The 17,904-nt window shown below is 41.0% G+C and overlaps 1 protein-coding gene across 1 annotated transcript in view; it reads right to left on the bottom strand.

Annotated features, from left to right (window-relative positions):
* The window catches only part of MED12 (mediator complex subunit 12), a 588,898-nt gene that overhangs the window by 66,712 nt on the left and 504,282 nt on the right, over positions 1-17,904 (bottom strand). Inside the window, exons 40-41 of the mRNA XM_053699086.1 lie at positions 12,535-12,758; positions 12,276-12,426 (exon numbers count right to left, since the gene is read on the bottom strand). Of these exons, the coding sequence (XP_053555061.1) occupies positions 12,276-12,426; positions 12,535-12,758 (375 nt within the window). The remainder of the gene's footprint in view (positions 1-12,275; positions 12,427-12,534; positions 12,759-17,904) is intronic.

Below are 17,904 nucleotides of genomic sequence, written 5' to 3' on the forward strand. Positions count from 1 at the left end.
GCTGAAACCAATTTCAGACGTCTCTTGTCCGTCAGAGACAGAGTCATGGACACTGAATCTATCTGTAAACCTAAAAAGGTTACCCTTGTCTGAGGATTCAACAAACTTTTTGGTAAATTGATCCTCCAACCATGTTCTTGAAGAAACAACACTCATAAAAGACTGGAAAGGTTCTTTCTTATTGAAAATGAGCAAAGGGAATTGAATCCAATGCTGTGGCCATAAGACCTAAAACTTCTATGCATATATAGCAACTGAAGGAAACAATAGAGACTAAAGGTACCGACAGACGGAACCCAATAAAATTGTCCCTTGTCTGATAGAGACAAAGACAGTGACACAAACTATCTGGAAACCTAAAAAAGGTGACCCTTGTGTGAGGAATCAAGAGCTTTTGAAAAAAAGATCCTCTAACTATGTCCTGAAGAGCAAAGTGAATCATATGAGATTCCGCATCCTCAGAAAAAAATCTGAATGAAAACAGAAAAATGAAAATATGCATTTATTGTATCTAATGAAAACAAATAATGCTATCACTGACCATAAAAAGGCAGAATAGTTTGAATAAAACTCCAAAACCCAGTTCCTAAAAAAGGAACTTGAAGAAATACTCCAGAAGATTCCAGGTCTGAGCAGCGCTTGAACCCCATGGGTGACCAGCCATGCTTCAACAGTACCCAAAATATATAGGACAGAAAACACTTAAAGAAAGTGTTAGCCTTACTGGAATAAAATCAAAGAAATTTGGACCAAATAGAACCAAATACATTTCAAAGAAGTCTTAACCTGCCCCTTACCAGCCAAGCTGGAATACGGCACGTACATTGCAATATTAGGGAGCTGATTTCGAACAGAAAAATTTCCAATTATAAACATGTTACTTGGGAAAGAACTCAGGAATTCGTTCCTTAAGAAGAACAACCAAACTAGTATAAGCTTAAAGTTTTAGTCTTAGAACTCAATCTTGAAGCCCAGAGTAACAGCTAAGAATTGAATCCAATTATAAAACAAATAATTGATTATCTTAGAACAAAAGAAATATGGATTTTTTAAAAATCACAAAAAACTTCTAGTTAAAATAGCTAAAGACATAGATTAACCCTCATTTGCGAAAATATTCAATAAAATGAAGACACAAATGAAATTATTAGCATGATAGTCCAGTTTAAAGGACCAGTTAATACAGTGGACTTGCATAATCAATAAATGCAAAACAACAAGACAAATGCAACAGCACCTAGTCTAGTAAATGTTGTCCCTTAACAATGCTAAAATAAATAATAATCTGATACTTGATCTTAAAGTAAACAGAACAAAAATGAAGCAATTGCAATATCCAAATAAATCACAGGACCAAGAAAAGTACCTGAAACTAAATAATTTTCCATAAATAAGATACAACTATCTAAAGGAAAATAATACAATTTTGCTATAGAAACAATAGCATAATTAGTAGGAGTAGAGATAGCCCCAATAAATTGGAGAAACCTCCAAATTGAATTTAACTGCTGGCAAAGAATATAGTTTAAAACCTTAGAAGAAGGAATAAAAGAAAATTCTCAGCCTATTCCATTCCCTAGTATGGGGAATTGGAAAGAAAAACCTCTGAAAACACAGAAGAATAAATAGGCAGAAATAGTGTCAGCTAGTCTTAAAGAACTAGTTACCTTAATATCCAAAATAATCAACACCTTTTCAACAAAGAACAAATATACTTTAATAATAAAAAAATAATAAAAAAGTAGATTTGTTAGTGTCAATATCTGATGAAGAAAATTCTGAAAGAGAAAAAACATCATCAGAGAAGGATAAATCAGTATGTTGTTGGTCATTTGAAACTTCAATAATTAAAAAAGAAGTGAAAAAGACCTAAAAATTTTATTAGAAGGCACGAAGTCAGACAAAGCCTTTAAAATAGAATCAGAAAAATATTTCTTATAAATCTTCTAAATATTTCTTGTACATAAGATGTAAGAATGGCAATATATAAAGCATAAATACTAATGGATTCTGCATGTAAAAGTATATCATAATAACTTATTACAAAACATAGCTAAAGATAAACATTTATAACATTTAAAATAAATGAACTTAGCTTTGGTAGAACTGAAACTCAGTTAAGCGTTTTTCCAGAAGTGGCTTCTGATTCAGGGTCAATCTGAGACATCTTGCAATATGTAATAGAAAAAACAACATATAAAGCAAAATTGATCAAATTCCTTAAATGACAGTTTCAGGAATGGGAAAAAAATGCCAATGAACAAGCTTCTAGCAACCAGAAGCAATAAACAGTGAGACTTAAATATTGAGGAGACAACAATGACGCTCGAATTTTTTAGCGCCAAAAAAGCCGCCCACATTATTTGGCGCCTAAATGCTTTTGGCGCCAAAAATGGCGCCACATCCGGTAACGCCGACATTTTTTGGCGCAAAAACGTCAAAAAAATGACGCAACTTCCGGCGTCATACGTGTCGCCGGAAGTTGCGTCATTTTTTTGACGTTTTTGCGCCAAAAAATTTACCGGATGTGGTTTCATTTTTGGCAAGAAAATTTTTGCGCCAAGAAAGTCCGCGCCAAGAATGACGCAATAAAATGAAGCATTTTCAGCCCCCGCGAGCCTAACAGCCCACAGGAAAAAAGTCAAATTTTAAGGTAAGAAAAAATTGATTTATTCATATGCATTATCCCAAATATGAAACTGACTGTCTGAAATAAGGAACGTTGAACATCCTGAATCAAGGCAAATAAATGTTTAAACACATATATTTAGAACTTTATATAAAAGTGCCCAACCATAGCTTAGAGTGTCACAGAAAATAAGACTTACTTACCCCAGGACACTCATCTACATGTAGTAGAAAGCCAAACCAGTACTGAAACGAGAATCAGTAGAGGTAATTGTATATATAAGAGTATATCGTCGATCTGAAAAGGGAGGTAAGAGATGAATCTCTACGACCGATAACAGAGAACCTATGAAATAGACCCCGTAGAAGGAGATCATTGAATTCAAATAGGCAATACTCTCTTCACATCCCTCTGACATTCACTGCACACAGAGGAAAACCGGGCTCCAGCCTGCTGCGAAGCGCATATCAACGTAGAATCTAGCACAAACTTACTTCACCACCTCCATGGGAGGCAAAGTTTGTAAAAACTGATTTGTGGGTGTGGTGAGGGGTGTATTTATAGGCATTTTGAGGTTTGGGAAACTTTGCCCCTCCTGGTAGGAATGTATATCCCATACGTCACTAGCTCATGGACTCTTGCTAATTACATGAAAGAAATATAACTTTTAAGTCAACAGAACCAACTGTGATAACAGTATACCATTAATATCCCCCGTGGAAAAGCATTCGAAGCACTTGCCATTCTTGACTATTTGTATGGATACTGGAAAGCCCCACCTATAGGGGATTTTCAGTGAGCGCAAATGGGCAGTGAATGGCGCAAAATCTTTTCTCAATGAAAGCGCTCTGGCCGACAGATCTTGGAAAATTTGAATTTTCACGCCTTGGTAAGACAAGGTAGGCTGTGATCTTGCCATCTGGAATATTTTCTCCCTGTAACTCGAGAAGCACACAATTATGTCCCTTGGGGGCTGGTTATCACTTGGTTTGGGTCTAAGAGACCTGTGTGCCCTTTCAATGAGTAGAACATCAATCACTCTCTGATTGGTGATGGCTAGGGACTGAAAAAGATTCTGCAGATGTTCTGATATGTCTTCACTCTTCACAGATTTAGGGACACCGCGTATACGGAGGTTGGTACTCCTTGTTCTGTTTTCAATATCGTCAATTTTATTCTCTAGATCAGAGATCTGCTGTTGCTGGTTTTCTATAGTATGTGACATCTTAGATACATCTCTGGTTATCTCCTCACTATGATCCTCAAGGGATTCGACTCTGCATCCCAGGTCGTTTATATCTTTTTTCAGCGCAGCACCCTCTGTTTTTATACAAGCTTTGACCTGATTTATAAGGGCCTCTATTGCTTTGAGTGTAACTGGACCCTCTTCAGTGTGATGCTGTGTGTGAGAGGGGGACGCTGCTGTCTGGACAGTATCAGGGTTATCTGACTGTCTGGACAGTATCAGGGTTCCTCCTCATCACTGCAGGCCTGAGGTTGTTCAGAGCTTTTAAAGAAGGCATTCACTGATCCAGAAACTGTAGTGGTGTTTAGGGCCTTATCACCCTTGATGTTTCTGCACTGCGCCATCGTGATAAAATAGGAGCAGTATAGAGCGAAGTTTTCTGATCTATAGTGTTAGAGGTCTGTTCTTTGAAAAGTCACGCAAGTGAGAGTATATCTTGCTTTATGTCAATAAATCAGTATATATATATATATATATATATATATATATATATTCCCTCTTATTTAGTATATGTACATCGTGCCCCAGAAGTGAGTTGAGTTATCTTTGCATTAAAAGCTTGGGGCGTTTTTGGGCCTTCCTTAACTTTAGGGCATATTGGAGAGGGACGTTATAGCATTATTCAGTGTCTTTCAGACTTCACTGTCCCAGTGTGATGCAGCTTACCCTGATCCTGTGTTAACCCTGCATGCTTCCAAATAATCCTCCTAACTGTGAGCAGGGGTCCTTCAGAGAACTATGTCTCTCTTTGTCCGGCGTTCGCCTCCACACTGCTAGGGCAGGCTTTAGATGCGGCCTCCTACACGGACCAGGAGCAGAACAGCTGATCTGCCTTGAGCACAGCTCTGAAAATAAATCCGGCGGTCACTGGGTTCTTCTCTTATGTGTTGCGGCTGGGATTAGACATCTGCGATCTGTAATTGTATGTCTGAGGGAAAGCCCCACCAGCCTAACCTCACCAACAGCACAAAATTGGAAGCTTGTAAGTATGTTTTTAAAAGGTTTTATACTGGATTTTTATATCAGTAACTGTGCATATTGTTCTTTATAACAGTGTCTATTACATGCAGTTAAAATTGGTGTATACTGTCTCTTTAAAGACAATGAGGTTAGGAACTAAGAAAGACAGTCAAGTTCTTTCAGGGAGATACCTTCTATTGGATTAACCAGTACATCAAAATATTAAAAGGGACATCAAACACCTCAAGATATTAATATAAATTGCTTAATTACAAGTAGTAAAGCAACTCTGCAAAAACAAAATTCATGCTTACCTGATAAATTTATTTCTCTTGTGGTGTATCCAGTCCACGGGTTCATCCATTACTTGTGGGATATTCTCCTTCCCAACAGGAAGCTGCAAGAGGACACCCACAGCAGAGCTGTCTATATAGCTCCTCCCCAAACTGACACCCCCAGTCATTCGACCAAAGACAAGCAAGAAAAAAAGGAGAAACTATAGGGTGCAATGGTTACTGTAGTTTAAAAATAAAAAACACCTGCCTTAAAATGACAGGGCGGGCCGTGGACTGGATACACCACAAGAGAAATAAATTTAACAGGTAAGCATAAATTTTGTTTTCTCATGTAAAGGTGTATCCAGTCCACGGGTTCATCCATTACTTGTGGGATACCAATACCAAAGCTTTAGGACACGGATGAAGGGAGGGACAAGGCAGGAACTTAAACGGAAGGCACCACTGCCTGTAAGACCTTTCTCCCAAAAATAGCCTCCGAAGAAGCAAAAGTATCAAATTTATAGAATTTCGAAAAGGTATGAAGCGAAGACCAAGTCGCCGCCTTACAAATCTGTTCAACAGAGGCCTCATGTTTAAAAGCCCATGAGGAAGCTACTGCTCTAGTAGAATGAGCTGTAATTCTTTCAGGAGGCTGCTGGCCAGCAGTCTCATAAGCTAAGCGTATTATACTTCTAAGCCAAAAAGAAAGAGAAGTTGCCGAAGCCTTTTGGCCTCTCCTTTGTCCAGAGTAGACAACAAACAAAGCAGATGTTTGACGAAAATCCTTCGTAGCTTGTAAATAAAACTTTAAAGCACGAACCACATCAAGATTGTGTAATAGACGTTCCTTCTTTGAAGGAGGATTAGGACATAGTGACGGAACAACAATCTCCTGATTGATATTCTTATTAGATACCACCTTAGGAAGAAACCCAGGTTTGGTACGTAACACTACCTTATCTGCATGGGAAATCAGATAAGGGGAATTACATTGTAAAGCAGATAACTCTGAAACTCTTCGAGCCGAGGAGATAGCTACTAAAAACAGAACTTTCCAAGATAAAAGCTTAATATCTATGGAATGCAAAGGTTCAAACGGAACCCCTTGAAGAACTTTAAGAACTAAATTTAAACTCCATGGCGGCGCAACAGGTTTAAACACAGGCTTGATTCTAACTAAAGCCTGACAAAACGCCTGAACGTCTGGAACCTCAGCCAGACGTTTGTACAAAAGAATAGACAGAGCAGAAATCTGTCCCTTTAAGGCAAGATAATATCCTAGGAATCCTGACCTTACTCCATGAGTAACCCTTGGATTCACACCAGTGAAGATATTTACACCATATCTTATGATAGATCTTCCTGGTGACAGGCTTTCGAGCCTGAATTAAGGTATCAATGACCGATTCGGAAAAACCATGCTTTGATAGAATCAAGCGTTCAATCTCCAAGCAGTCAGACGTAGAGAAATTAGATTTGGATGCTTGAAGGGACCTTGAAGTAGAAGGTCCTGCCTTAGCGGCAGAGTCCATGGTGGAAAAGATGACATGTCCAACAGATCTGCATACCAAGTCCTGCGTGGCCACGCAGGGGCTATCAAGATCACCAAAGCTCTCTCCTGCTTGATCTTGGCAATCAGACGAGGGAGCAGAGGAAACGGTGGAAACACATAAGCCAGGCTGAAGGACCAGGGCGCTGCTAGAGCATCTATCAGCGCTGCCTTGGGATCCCTAGACCTGGAACAAGGAAGCTTGGCGTTCTGACGAGACGCTATGAGATCCAGTTCTGGTTTGCCCCATAGTTGAATTAACTGGGCAAATACCTCCGGATGGAGCTCCCACTCCCCCGGATGAAAAGTCTGCCGACTTAGAAAATCTGCCTCCCAGTTCTCTACTCCTGGGATATGGATAGCTGAGAGATGGCAAGAGTGAACCTCTGCCCATAGAATTATCTTTGAAACCTCCAACATTGCCAGGGGGCTCCTTGTTCCCCCCTGATGGTTGATATAGGCTACAGTCGTGATGTTGTCCGACTGAAATCTGATGAACCCGACCGCAGCTAGCTGAGGCCAAGCCTGAAGAGCATTGAATATCGCTCTTAGTTCCAGAATGTTTATCGGAAGGAGGGCCTCCTCCTGAGTCCACGAACCCTGAGCCTTCAGGGAGTTCCAGATTGCACCCCAGCCCAGAAGGCTGGCATCTGTCGTTACTATAGTCCATTCTGGCCTGCGGAAACTCATTCCTTTGGACAGATGGACCCAAGATAGCCACCAGAGAAGAGAATCCCTGGTCTCTTGATCCAGATTTAGTAGAGGGGACAAATATGTGTAATCCCCATTCCACTGATTGAGCATGCAAAGTTGCAGTGGTCTGAGATGTAGGCGGGCAAACGGGACTATGTCCATTGCCGCTACCATTAATCCGATTACCTCCATAAACTGAGCCACTGACGGATGGGAAGTGGAATAAAGAGCACGGCAGGAAGTTAGAAGTTTTGACAACCTGACCTCTGTCAGATAAATCTTCATTTCTACTGAGTCTATAAGAGTTCCTAGGAAGGAAACTCTTGTGAGAGGGGAGAGAGAACTCTTTCCTTCGTTCACCTTCCACCCGTGAGACCTCAGGAATGCCAGAACAATGTCCGTATGGGACCTGGCGATTTGAAAAGTCGACGCCTGTATCAGGATGTCGTTTAGGTAAGGGGCCACTGCTATACCCCGCGGCCTTAGAACCGCCAGAAGGGACCCTAGAACCTTCGTAAAGATTCTTGCGCCGTGGCTAACCCGAAGGGAAGAGCCACAAACTGGTAATGCCTGTCTAGGAAGGCGAACCTGAGAAACTGATGATGATCCCCGTGTATCGGAATGTGTAGATAAGCATCCTTTAAATCCACGGTAGTCATATATTGACCCTCCTGGATCATAGGTAGGATAGTTCGAATAGTCTCCATCTTGAAGAATGGGACCCTGAGAAATTTGTTTAGGATCTTGAGATCCAAGATTGGTCTGAAAGTTCCCTCTTTCTTGGGAACTACAAACAGATTTGAATAGAAGCCCTGCCCCTGTTCCTCCTTTGGAACTGGGTGGATCACGCCCATAACTAGTAGGTCTTGAACGCAATGTAAGAATGCCTCTCTCTTTATCTGGTTTGCAGATAATTGTGAGAGATGAAATCTCCCCTTTGGAGATGAAGCTTTGAAATCCAGAAGATATCCCTGGGAAACAATCTCCAGAGCCCAGGGATCCTGGACATCTCTTGCCCAAGCCTGGGCGAAGAGAGAAAGTCTGCCCCCCACTAGATCCGGTCCTGGATCGGGGGCTACTCCTTCATGCTGTCTTAGAGGCAGCAGCAGGCTTTTTGGCCTGTTTCCCCTTGTTCCAAGCCTGGTTAGGTCTCCAGACTGGCTTGGACTGGGCAAAATTTCCCTCTTGTTTTGTAGAAGAGGAAGATGAAGCTGCGCCACTCTTGAAGTTTCGAAAGGAACAAAAATTAGTCTGTTTGGTCCTTAACTTGTTGGACCTATCCTGGGAAAGGGCGTGGTCTTTTCCTCCAGTAATATCAAAAATGATCTCCTTCAGTCCAGGCCCAAATAGGGTCTGCCCTTTGAAGGGGATATTGAGAAGTTTAGACTTTGAAGTGACATAAGCTGACCAGGATTTAAGCCATAGCGCCCTACGCGCCTGAATGGCAAAACCTGAATTTTTAGCCGTTAGCTTGGTTAAATGAAAAACGGCGTCAGAAATAAATGAATTGGCTAACTTAAGAGCTTTAAGCCTGTCAAGGATATCATCCAACGGGGTTTCTACCTGTAGAGCCTCCCCCAGAGACTCTAACCAGAAAGCCGCTGCAGCAGTGATTGGGGCAATGCATGCAAGAGGCTGGAGAATAAAACCTTGTTGTATAAAGATTTTCTTAAGGAAACCCTCTAATTTTTTATCCATAGGATCTAGGAAAGCACAACTGTCCTCGACAGGAATAGTTGTACGCTTAGCTAGGGTAGAGACTGCTCACTCCACCTTAGGGACCGTCTGCCACGAGTCCCGTGTAGCGGCATCTATAGGAAACATCTTTTTAAAAGCAGGAGGGGGAGAGAACGGTACACCTGGTCTATCCCATTCCTAAGTAATAATTTCTGAAAACCTCTTAGGGATTGGAAAAACGTCAGTGTAAACAGGCACTCCAAAGTATTTGTCCATTTTACACAATTTCTCTGGGACTACAATGGTGTCACAGTCATCCAGAGTCGCTAAAACCTCCCTGAGCCACACGCGGAGGTGTTCAAGCTTAAATTTAAATGCTGTCATTTCAGAGTCAGACTGAAGTAACGCCTTCCCTGAATCAGAGAAGTCACCCACAGATAGAAGCTCTCCTGCTTCAACTTCTGCACATTGTGAGGGTATATTAGACATAGCTACTAAAGCGTCAGAGAGCTCTGTATTTGTTCTAGCCCCAGAGCTGTCTCGCTTTTCTTGTAACCCTGGCAGCTTGGACAATACATCTGTGAGGGTATGATTCATAACTGCCGCCATGTCTTATAAGGTAAACGCATTGGACGCGCTAGATGTACTTGGCGTCCCTTGAGCGGGAGTTATAGGTTCTGACACGTGGGGAGCGCTGGATGGCATAACCTCCCTTTTGTCAGTCTCAGAAACCTCAGGTGATAAATCTTTAAAAGCCATAATATGATCTTTATAACTTATAGAAAGGTCAGTGCATTTGGTACACATTCTAAGAGAGGGTTCCATAATGGCTTCTAAACATAATGAACAAGGAGTTTCCTCTATGTCAGACATGTTTAACAGACTAGTAATGAGACCAGCAAGCTTGGAAAACACTCTAATAAATGTGAAAAAAGCAATAATATAAAAACGGTACTGTGCCTTTAAGAGAAAAAAACTACTACATAAACTGCAAAACAGTGATAAAAAGTAGTAAACTCTACGAAATTTTTACAGTGTGTATAAGGGACTAAAGCAGCATTGCACCCACTTCCAAATGGATGATTAACTCCTCAGGCCCAAAAACAAATTAGAAAAACATTAAACCTGTTAACAAACAGTCAAACACACTGCCACAGCTCTGCGGTGGCTCCTACCTGCCCTTAAAAACGATTTTTGCAGGAACAAAACCCTCTATAGAGGTCCTATAAGCCAGAGGACTCCTTCAGGGAAGCTGGATGTCTCAGACTGAAAATCAACTGCACATTTAGAGCTTGAAAATAGGCCCCTCCCTACCATGCACTCAAAGTCAGAGGGCCTTAAAAAAGTACTCCTAGGAGTAATCTAACAAGCCATGTGGAAAACTAGGCTCCAAATAAAGATTTATCCCCCTCAGAGAAAAAACGTTTTTATTTTTATAAATCATGCAAACGTTTTTACACTAAGTAATATAAGTATTAACATGAATATTACCCTTATTTGCAAGCATGATCCCAGTTGTTGTTAAATCACTGTATCAGGCTTACCTTAAATATACCAGGCACTGTCAGCATTTTCTAGACCTTATCATCTCTCTAGAAAAAAATATACTGAACATACCTCAAAGCAGGCAATCTGCAGACCGTCCCCCCAACTGAAGTTTTCTTTCCATACTCTTCAGTTATGTGTGAGAACAGCAATGGACCTTAGTTACAAACCGCTAAAATCATCAAAACCTCCAGGCAGAATTCTTCTTCCAATTTCTGCCTGAGAGTAAAAACAGTACAACGCCGGTACCGTTTAAAAATAACAAACTTTTGATTGAAGGTAAAAACTACACTAAGTCACCACATCTCTCTTAATACTTCCTTTCTTGTCGAGAGCTGCAAGAGAATGACTGGGGGTGGCAGTTAGGGGAGGAGCTATATAGACAGCTCTGCTGTGGGTGTCCTCTTGCAGCTTCCTGTTGGGAAGGAGAATATCCCACAAGTAATGGATGAACCTGTGGACTGGATACACCTTTACAAGAGAAATACTTTCATTATTTATGTTGTTCTTTCTTGTACATATTTTAATTCTGAATATTGCGGGCTTTCCAATTCATGGTAAACATAAGTGCAGACACAGCTATATTCCAGACAGTCATTGGTTGCACACTCTAGTAAGCCATTTATAACTATTCCTAACTGGCCATTTGGCAGAAAAGGTTACACGCAAGTTAGAACATGGCAGCAGCCACGGCTTTATGGACATTACCATTATTTTTTTAATATTTAAACAACTAAGATCATTTTTAAAAATACATACACAAATTATTCTCAAGCTAATATTTACTCTGAATACATCATTCAAGCAATGATTTATTTAATGTTTAATGTTCCTTTAATGGGACAGTCTAGACCTAATACCTAATTTTTATTACTTATTGTTACATACCAAAGAAGCATCCTGCAACTGGTCCCACATCTATAAGCTTGTAAGAAGTAAATAAAACATTTGACTATTCATTGTTTGTTAGGAACCAAAATGGCCGCCAAGCTCTGCCCACCTATTGTGTGTATATTTTGATATCTTACATTTTTCCAATCCAGATCAACTCTTAAATACGTTTTCCTACTCGAACATGCCGATTTGTGCATGCGCAATTTGTAATCATTAACTGAAAAATATTAAACGTGCACTGCTAAACTGTCATAAAAGAAAACAGCTAACTGTACAAAAAAGAAAGCTGTCGGCAGAGCTTGGCAGCCATTTTTGGCAGCTAACAAGCAATGATTATTTAAAAAAGTTTCATGTACTTCTTGCAAACTTATAGATGTGGAACCCATTGCAAGATGCTACCTAACAATAAGTAATAAAGGATAAGTATTGGGTCTAGACCTACCCTTTAATGCTTACATATTTAATTTACAAAATGGGTATTGGAAAAAGAATTATCAGAAACATTAATAGCATTTTAGAAAGATTGTATAGGAGTTCACATACAGGACAATAAACAAAATTCTGAAGTCTTTGCACCTATATCTAATGGCAAAATAAGAGGGATATCACAGATTTAAAAAAAAATCTGTGAAAGTGCTTAGTTATTAAAAAGGTAACATACTTGGGATTCTATGTTGGTGAAATTAATGGCAATAATGCAGTAAAGCATTTAAAAAAATGAATAAGAGAATATAAAATGTTCAATAGATCAAAAACCTACGAACAGATAATGGACAAAATCTCATTTGCATTTGACTATCTTACCCTTAGTATTTGCTGTCTGATATACTGCTGTTGTTGTTGCTGCTGCTCAGGTAACATCTGGTTGGTTCGGATAGGACCCTGTACAGCTTGTGCTGTTATATGACCCATGCCTGTAATCATGCTGGCCTGTTGCATCTGCTGGTGTGGGAATCTAGGGGGAAGAACATGAATAATTGTTAATTCTACAAATGCACAGACACACACAGTCAAAAAGCGTTCTGTTTTGGTTAATTCACCTTTGAGCAACCCCTTATCATACCTCTGTCCGCTAGGTGCAGTGTGACTGTAACCAGCAGCCTGCTGGTGCACGTATCCACTGGGTCTCTGCTGCATCTGCCGCCCAGGATCAATGAGGGCACCACTTGATGGGGGGAGGGAAGTAGGGTATGACTGGGTGCTGTAGGCTGGAGGAACCAATGCACCGCCCTGAGATTGAGGAGGGTGTTGCTGCATGGCTATGTGAGAGTTATATGATGTGTAACCCTGGATAATTATAAAAAAAACATTAAAAATAATATTTAGGTAAATAAAAAGAGAATGAGAATGATATATGTGATAAAGCACACTATAAAAAGTTTTCCAAGACAAAAAACAAATAAACAAACATATTAGATAGAAACATGCATCAAAAACAAAATTTATGCTAACCTGATAAATTTTCTTTCCCGGCAGGGAGTCCAGAACTTCATTCATTACTGTTGGGAATTCAACACCTGGCCCAGCAAAGCATTAAGTATCCTCCCACTTCCCATACTCCCCCAGTCATTCAGGTAATAGAGGTGCCAAAAGATAAGGCATAAAACGCCGCCTTAAAAAAGAATAGGACGGGTTTGTGGACTCTCCATGCCAAGAAATTTTTTTTTTAGCACGTAAGCATAATTTTTTTTCCCCAATGGCATAGAGAGTCCACAAAATAATTCATTACTGTTGGGAAACCAATACCTAAGCTAGAGAGGACACAGAATGATAGAGAGGGAAAGGAAGGCAGGCAGACCTAATCTGAAGGCACTACCTTTCTCCCAAAGGAAGCCTCAGCTGACGCAAAAACATGTAAAATTTTGAAAAGGTATGAACAGAAGACATTGATATTGGGGTCAGAGACCACCTTAGGAAGAAAACCCAACTTGGTACACAGAACAGCCTTATCCGCATGGAAAACCAAATAAGGAAAATCACACTGTAAGGCAGATAAAGCTGAAGCAATAGTCAACAAAAACAAAACTTTCCAAGATAAAAGTTTAATGTCAACTGAATGCATTGGCTCAAACAGAGCCTATGCAGGTTTAAACACAGGAATGATTCTAACTAGGGCCTGAACAAAGGATTGAACATCAGAAAGATTAGCTAATCTCTTATGCAACAACACAGAAAGGGCCGAGATCTGATCCTTGATAGAACTGGCTGACAAGCCCTTCACCAGACCATCTTGGAGAAACAAAAGAATTAGAGGAACCCTTACCTTGTGTCAAGCGAATCCTAGCTCCTCACACCAAGCCAGATAGGTACGCCAAACCTTATGGTAGATATGATGAGTAACTGGCTTACGAGCCTGGATCAGAGAATCAATTACCCTTTCCGAAAAACATCTCTTGGACAGCACTAGGTGTTCAATCTCCATGCAGTCAGCTTCAGAGAATCTAGATTTTGGTGAAGGAACGGGCCTTGAGTTAGAAGGTCCACTCGCTGAGGCAACCTCCACGGAGGAAAGGACATTTTCCTGCCTCTCTTACTGACATTTTCACTATGCCCGCAAACCAAGTCCTGAGGGCACTTAGACTCACCGAAGGCCTCTCCTGCTTGATTCAAGCAATCACCCGGGGAAGGAGAGCAAACTGAGAAAAAAGATAAATAAGTTTGAACTTCCATGGAACTGCTAACGCATCTACCAAGACTGCCTGAGGATCCCTTGATCTCGATCCATAACTGGGCAACTTGGTATTGAGACAGGAAGCCATTATGTCTATCTCCGGCACCCCCAACTTGACAGTTAACTCTGAGAATACCTCAGAGTGAAGGACCCACTGTCTGGGATGAAAGGTCCCTGTCTGCTCAGAAAATCTGCTTCCCAATTGTCTACCGCCGGAATGTGAATTGCCGATATATTACAATTGTGAGATTCCACCCAATGAAGGATGCGAGACACCTCTCTCATTGGCAGAGAACAACTCGTTCGCCTTTGTTGATTGATGTATGCTACTGAAGTGATGTTGTCCAACTGGAAACTGATAAAAAACGAAGCTGAGGCCACACCATCAGAGCATTGAAAATAGCCCTCAACTCAAGAATATTGATTGGAAGGGAGGACACCTCCACCAATCAGGTTCCCTGAACCTTCAAGGAAATTCAAACCGTTCCCGAGCAGAAAAGACTGGCGTCCGTAGTCACAATCTCCCAGGATGATCTCAAAAAGCATGTGCCCTGACAAAGCCACCAAAAGAGAGACTCTCTGGTCTGGCTGTCCAGAAGGATCGTCCGGGACAGGTCAGAATGATCTTTGTTCCATTGTCTGAGCATAAATAGTTGTAAAGGTCTCAGATGGAAATGAGCAAAAGGAATAATACCCATGGTAGCCACCATGAGACCCACCACCTCCATGCATTGAGCCACTGATGGACAAGCATTGGATTGTAGAGATTGGCAGGCTGACAGAAGTTAAGATCGACGTTGGTCTGTGAAAAAAATTTGCATCACGGACGAATCGATAATAGTACCTAGAAAGCACACCCTGGTGTTTGGGATCAGCGAGCTCTTGACCAGATTAATCTTCGACCCATGTTCCCGAAAGAGACACAGGAGTGTGTCCATGTGAGATCTTACTAATGGTAAATATGAAGCCTGAATCAAGATATCGTCCAGGTAGGGAGCCACCGTGCTTCCTTGCATTCTGGCCAATGCTAGAAGAGCCCCTAGAACCTTCGTGAAGATCCTTGGGAGCGGTAGCCAGGCAAAGCTACAAACTGAAAATGATTGTGCAGAAAGGCAAATCGGAAAGGCAAATCGAAGGAACTGGAAGTAGCTGTGTATCAGAATATAATTATATGCATCCTTCAGGTCTATCGTGGTCATGAATTGACCCTCCTGAACTAAAGCAAGGATGGATCGAATGGTCTCCATCTTGAAGGATAGAACCTTTAGGAACTTTAAACATTTTAGGTCTAGAATGGGACAGAATTCTCCCTCTTTTTTGGGAACCACAAAAAGGTTTGAGTAATAACCCTGACCCCTTTCTGATGGAGGCACTGGGACAATCACTACAAAGGAAGATAAATCCTTTACACAATTCAAAAAGGCTGTTCTCTTCTCTGGATTTGAAGAAAGCCTTGATACAAGGAATCAACCTCTTGGCGGACGAGAACTGAACCCTATTCTGTACGCCTGGGAGATCACTTCCAAGACCCATTGTACCTGAACGTCCCGAAACCAAGCGTCTTGAAAAAAGGACAGTCTGCCCCCGACATGATCCGGTCCCGGACCGGGGGCCGTCCCCTTCATGCTGATTTATTATCAGAGAAAGGCTTTTTGGACTGCTTGCTCTTGTTCCAAGTATGTGGAGGTTTCCAGGAACTCTTGGGTTGGTCAGGTTTTGAAGAGGTCAGTGACATCTGTTCCGTGTTAGAACGAAAGGAACAAACATTGTCGACCTTTGGATTTAGATTTCTTGGTGTGCGGGAGGAATGCACCCTTCCCTCCTGGTCACCGTGGAAATAATAGAATCCAGGCACGGACCAAACAGTGTCTTCCCTTAAAGGGCAAAGAAAGAAGCCTGGACTTTGATACCATATCTGCAGACCAAGATTTCATCCAGAGAGCTCTTCACGAAAAGACTGCGAAACCAGATGACTTGGCGTTAAGGCAAATAATTTGCATAATCACATAACAAATAAAGGAATTGGCTGTCCTGAGAGCATTAATCCTATCCTGAATGTCTTCTAGTGAAGTCTCAATTATAACCATCTCCGATAAAGAGTCACACCAATAGGTGGCTGCACCATCGACTGCCGCAATACTTGCAGTAGGTTGGAAGAGAAGACCCATTTAAGAAAAAACATAATTTATGTAAGAACTTACCTGATAAATTTCTTTCATAGTGGCAGGAGTCCATAAGCTAGTGACGTATGGTATATACATTCCTACCAGGAAGGGGAAAGGTTTCCCAAACCTCAAAAATGCCTATAAATACACCTCCCACAATGATCATTCCTTAGTTTAACGAATAGCCAAGTAGTTAGGTGCAAAAAAGCATACAAAAAGAGGAACTGGAAAAAATAATATGCTTTTATACAAAAAAAAAAAAATCATAACCACCAAAAAATAGGGTGGGTCTCATGGACTCTTGCCACTATGAAAGAAATGAATTTATCAGGTAAGTTCTTACATAAATTATGTTTTCTTTCAAGTAAGTGGCAAGAGTCCATGAGCTAGTGACGTATGGGATATAATACCCAAGATGTCGAAAACCACGGAGTCACTAGAGGTAGGGATAAAATAAAAACAGCTATTTCCGCTGAAAAATTAAATCCAAATAATAATGTTTTCTTAAAAAGAAAAAAAACCCTCAAATCATAGGCAAAAAGAATCAAACTTTCTATGAAATAGGACAGAAAGAGCAGAGATTTGTCCCTTCAAAGTATTTGCAGACAAACCCTTATCCAAACCATTCTGAAGAAACTGTAAAATCCTAGGAATTCTAAAAGAATGCCAATAGAATTTTTGACAGAAGCACCATGAAATATAAGTTTTCCAAACCCGATAATAAATCTTCCTCGAAACAGACTTACGAGCCTGTAACATAGTGTTAATCACTGAGTCAGAGAAACCTCTATGACTAAGAACTAAGCGTTCAATTTCCATACCTTCAAATTTAGAGATTTGAGATCCTGATGGAAAAATGGCCCTTGAGACAGAAGGTCTGGCCTTAAAGGAAGTGGCCAAGGTTGGCAATTGGACATCTGGACAAGATCTGCATACCAAAACCTTTGAGGCCATGCTGGTGTTATCAGAAACACATGAGATTGTTCCATTATGATCTTGGAGATCACCCTTGGAAGAAGAACTAGAGGCGGAAAAATGTAAGCAGGTTGGTAAAACCAAGGAACTGCTAAAGCATCCACCATCTCCACCTGAGGATCTTTGGATCTGGAAAGATATCTGGGAAGTTTCTTGTTCCAACAGGAAGCCATCAGATCTATTTCTGGAAGACCCCACATCTGCACAATCTGATGAAACACATCTGGATGGAGAGACCACTCCCCCGGATGAAAAGTCTGACGACTGAGATAATCAGCTTCCCAACTGTCTACACCTGGGATATGAATCGCAGAAATTAGACAAGAGTTGGACTCCACCCAAGAAGTAAAAAGTAAGATACTTCTTTCATTGCTAAAGAGCTGCGAGTCCTTCCCTGATGATTGACATATGCCACTGTTGTGATATTGTCTGTCTGAAAACGAATGAAAAGTTCTCTCTTTAATAGAGGCCAAGACTGAAGAGCTCTGAAAAAAGCATGGAGTTCTAAAATATTGATTGGTAACCTCGCCTCTTGAAGTTCCAAACCCCTTGTGCTGTCAGAGACCCCCAGACAGCTCCCCAACCTGTAAGACTTGAGATACCAGTCCAGAAAGGAGGAACA

This window comes from Bombina bombina, chromosome 1, assembly GCF_027579735.1.
Source record: "Bombina bombina isolate aBomBom1 chromosome 1, aBomBom1.pri, whole genome shotgun sequence".
Classification (NCBI taxonomy): domain Eukaryota; kingdom Metazoa; phylum Chordata; class Amphibia; order Anura; family Bombinatoridae; genus Bombina; species Bombina bombina.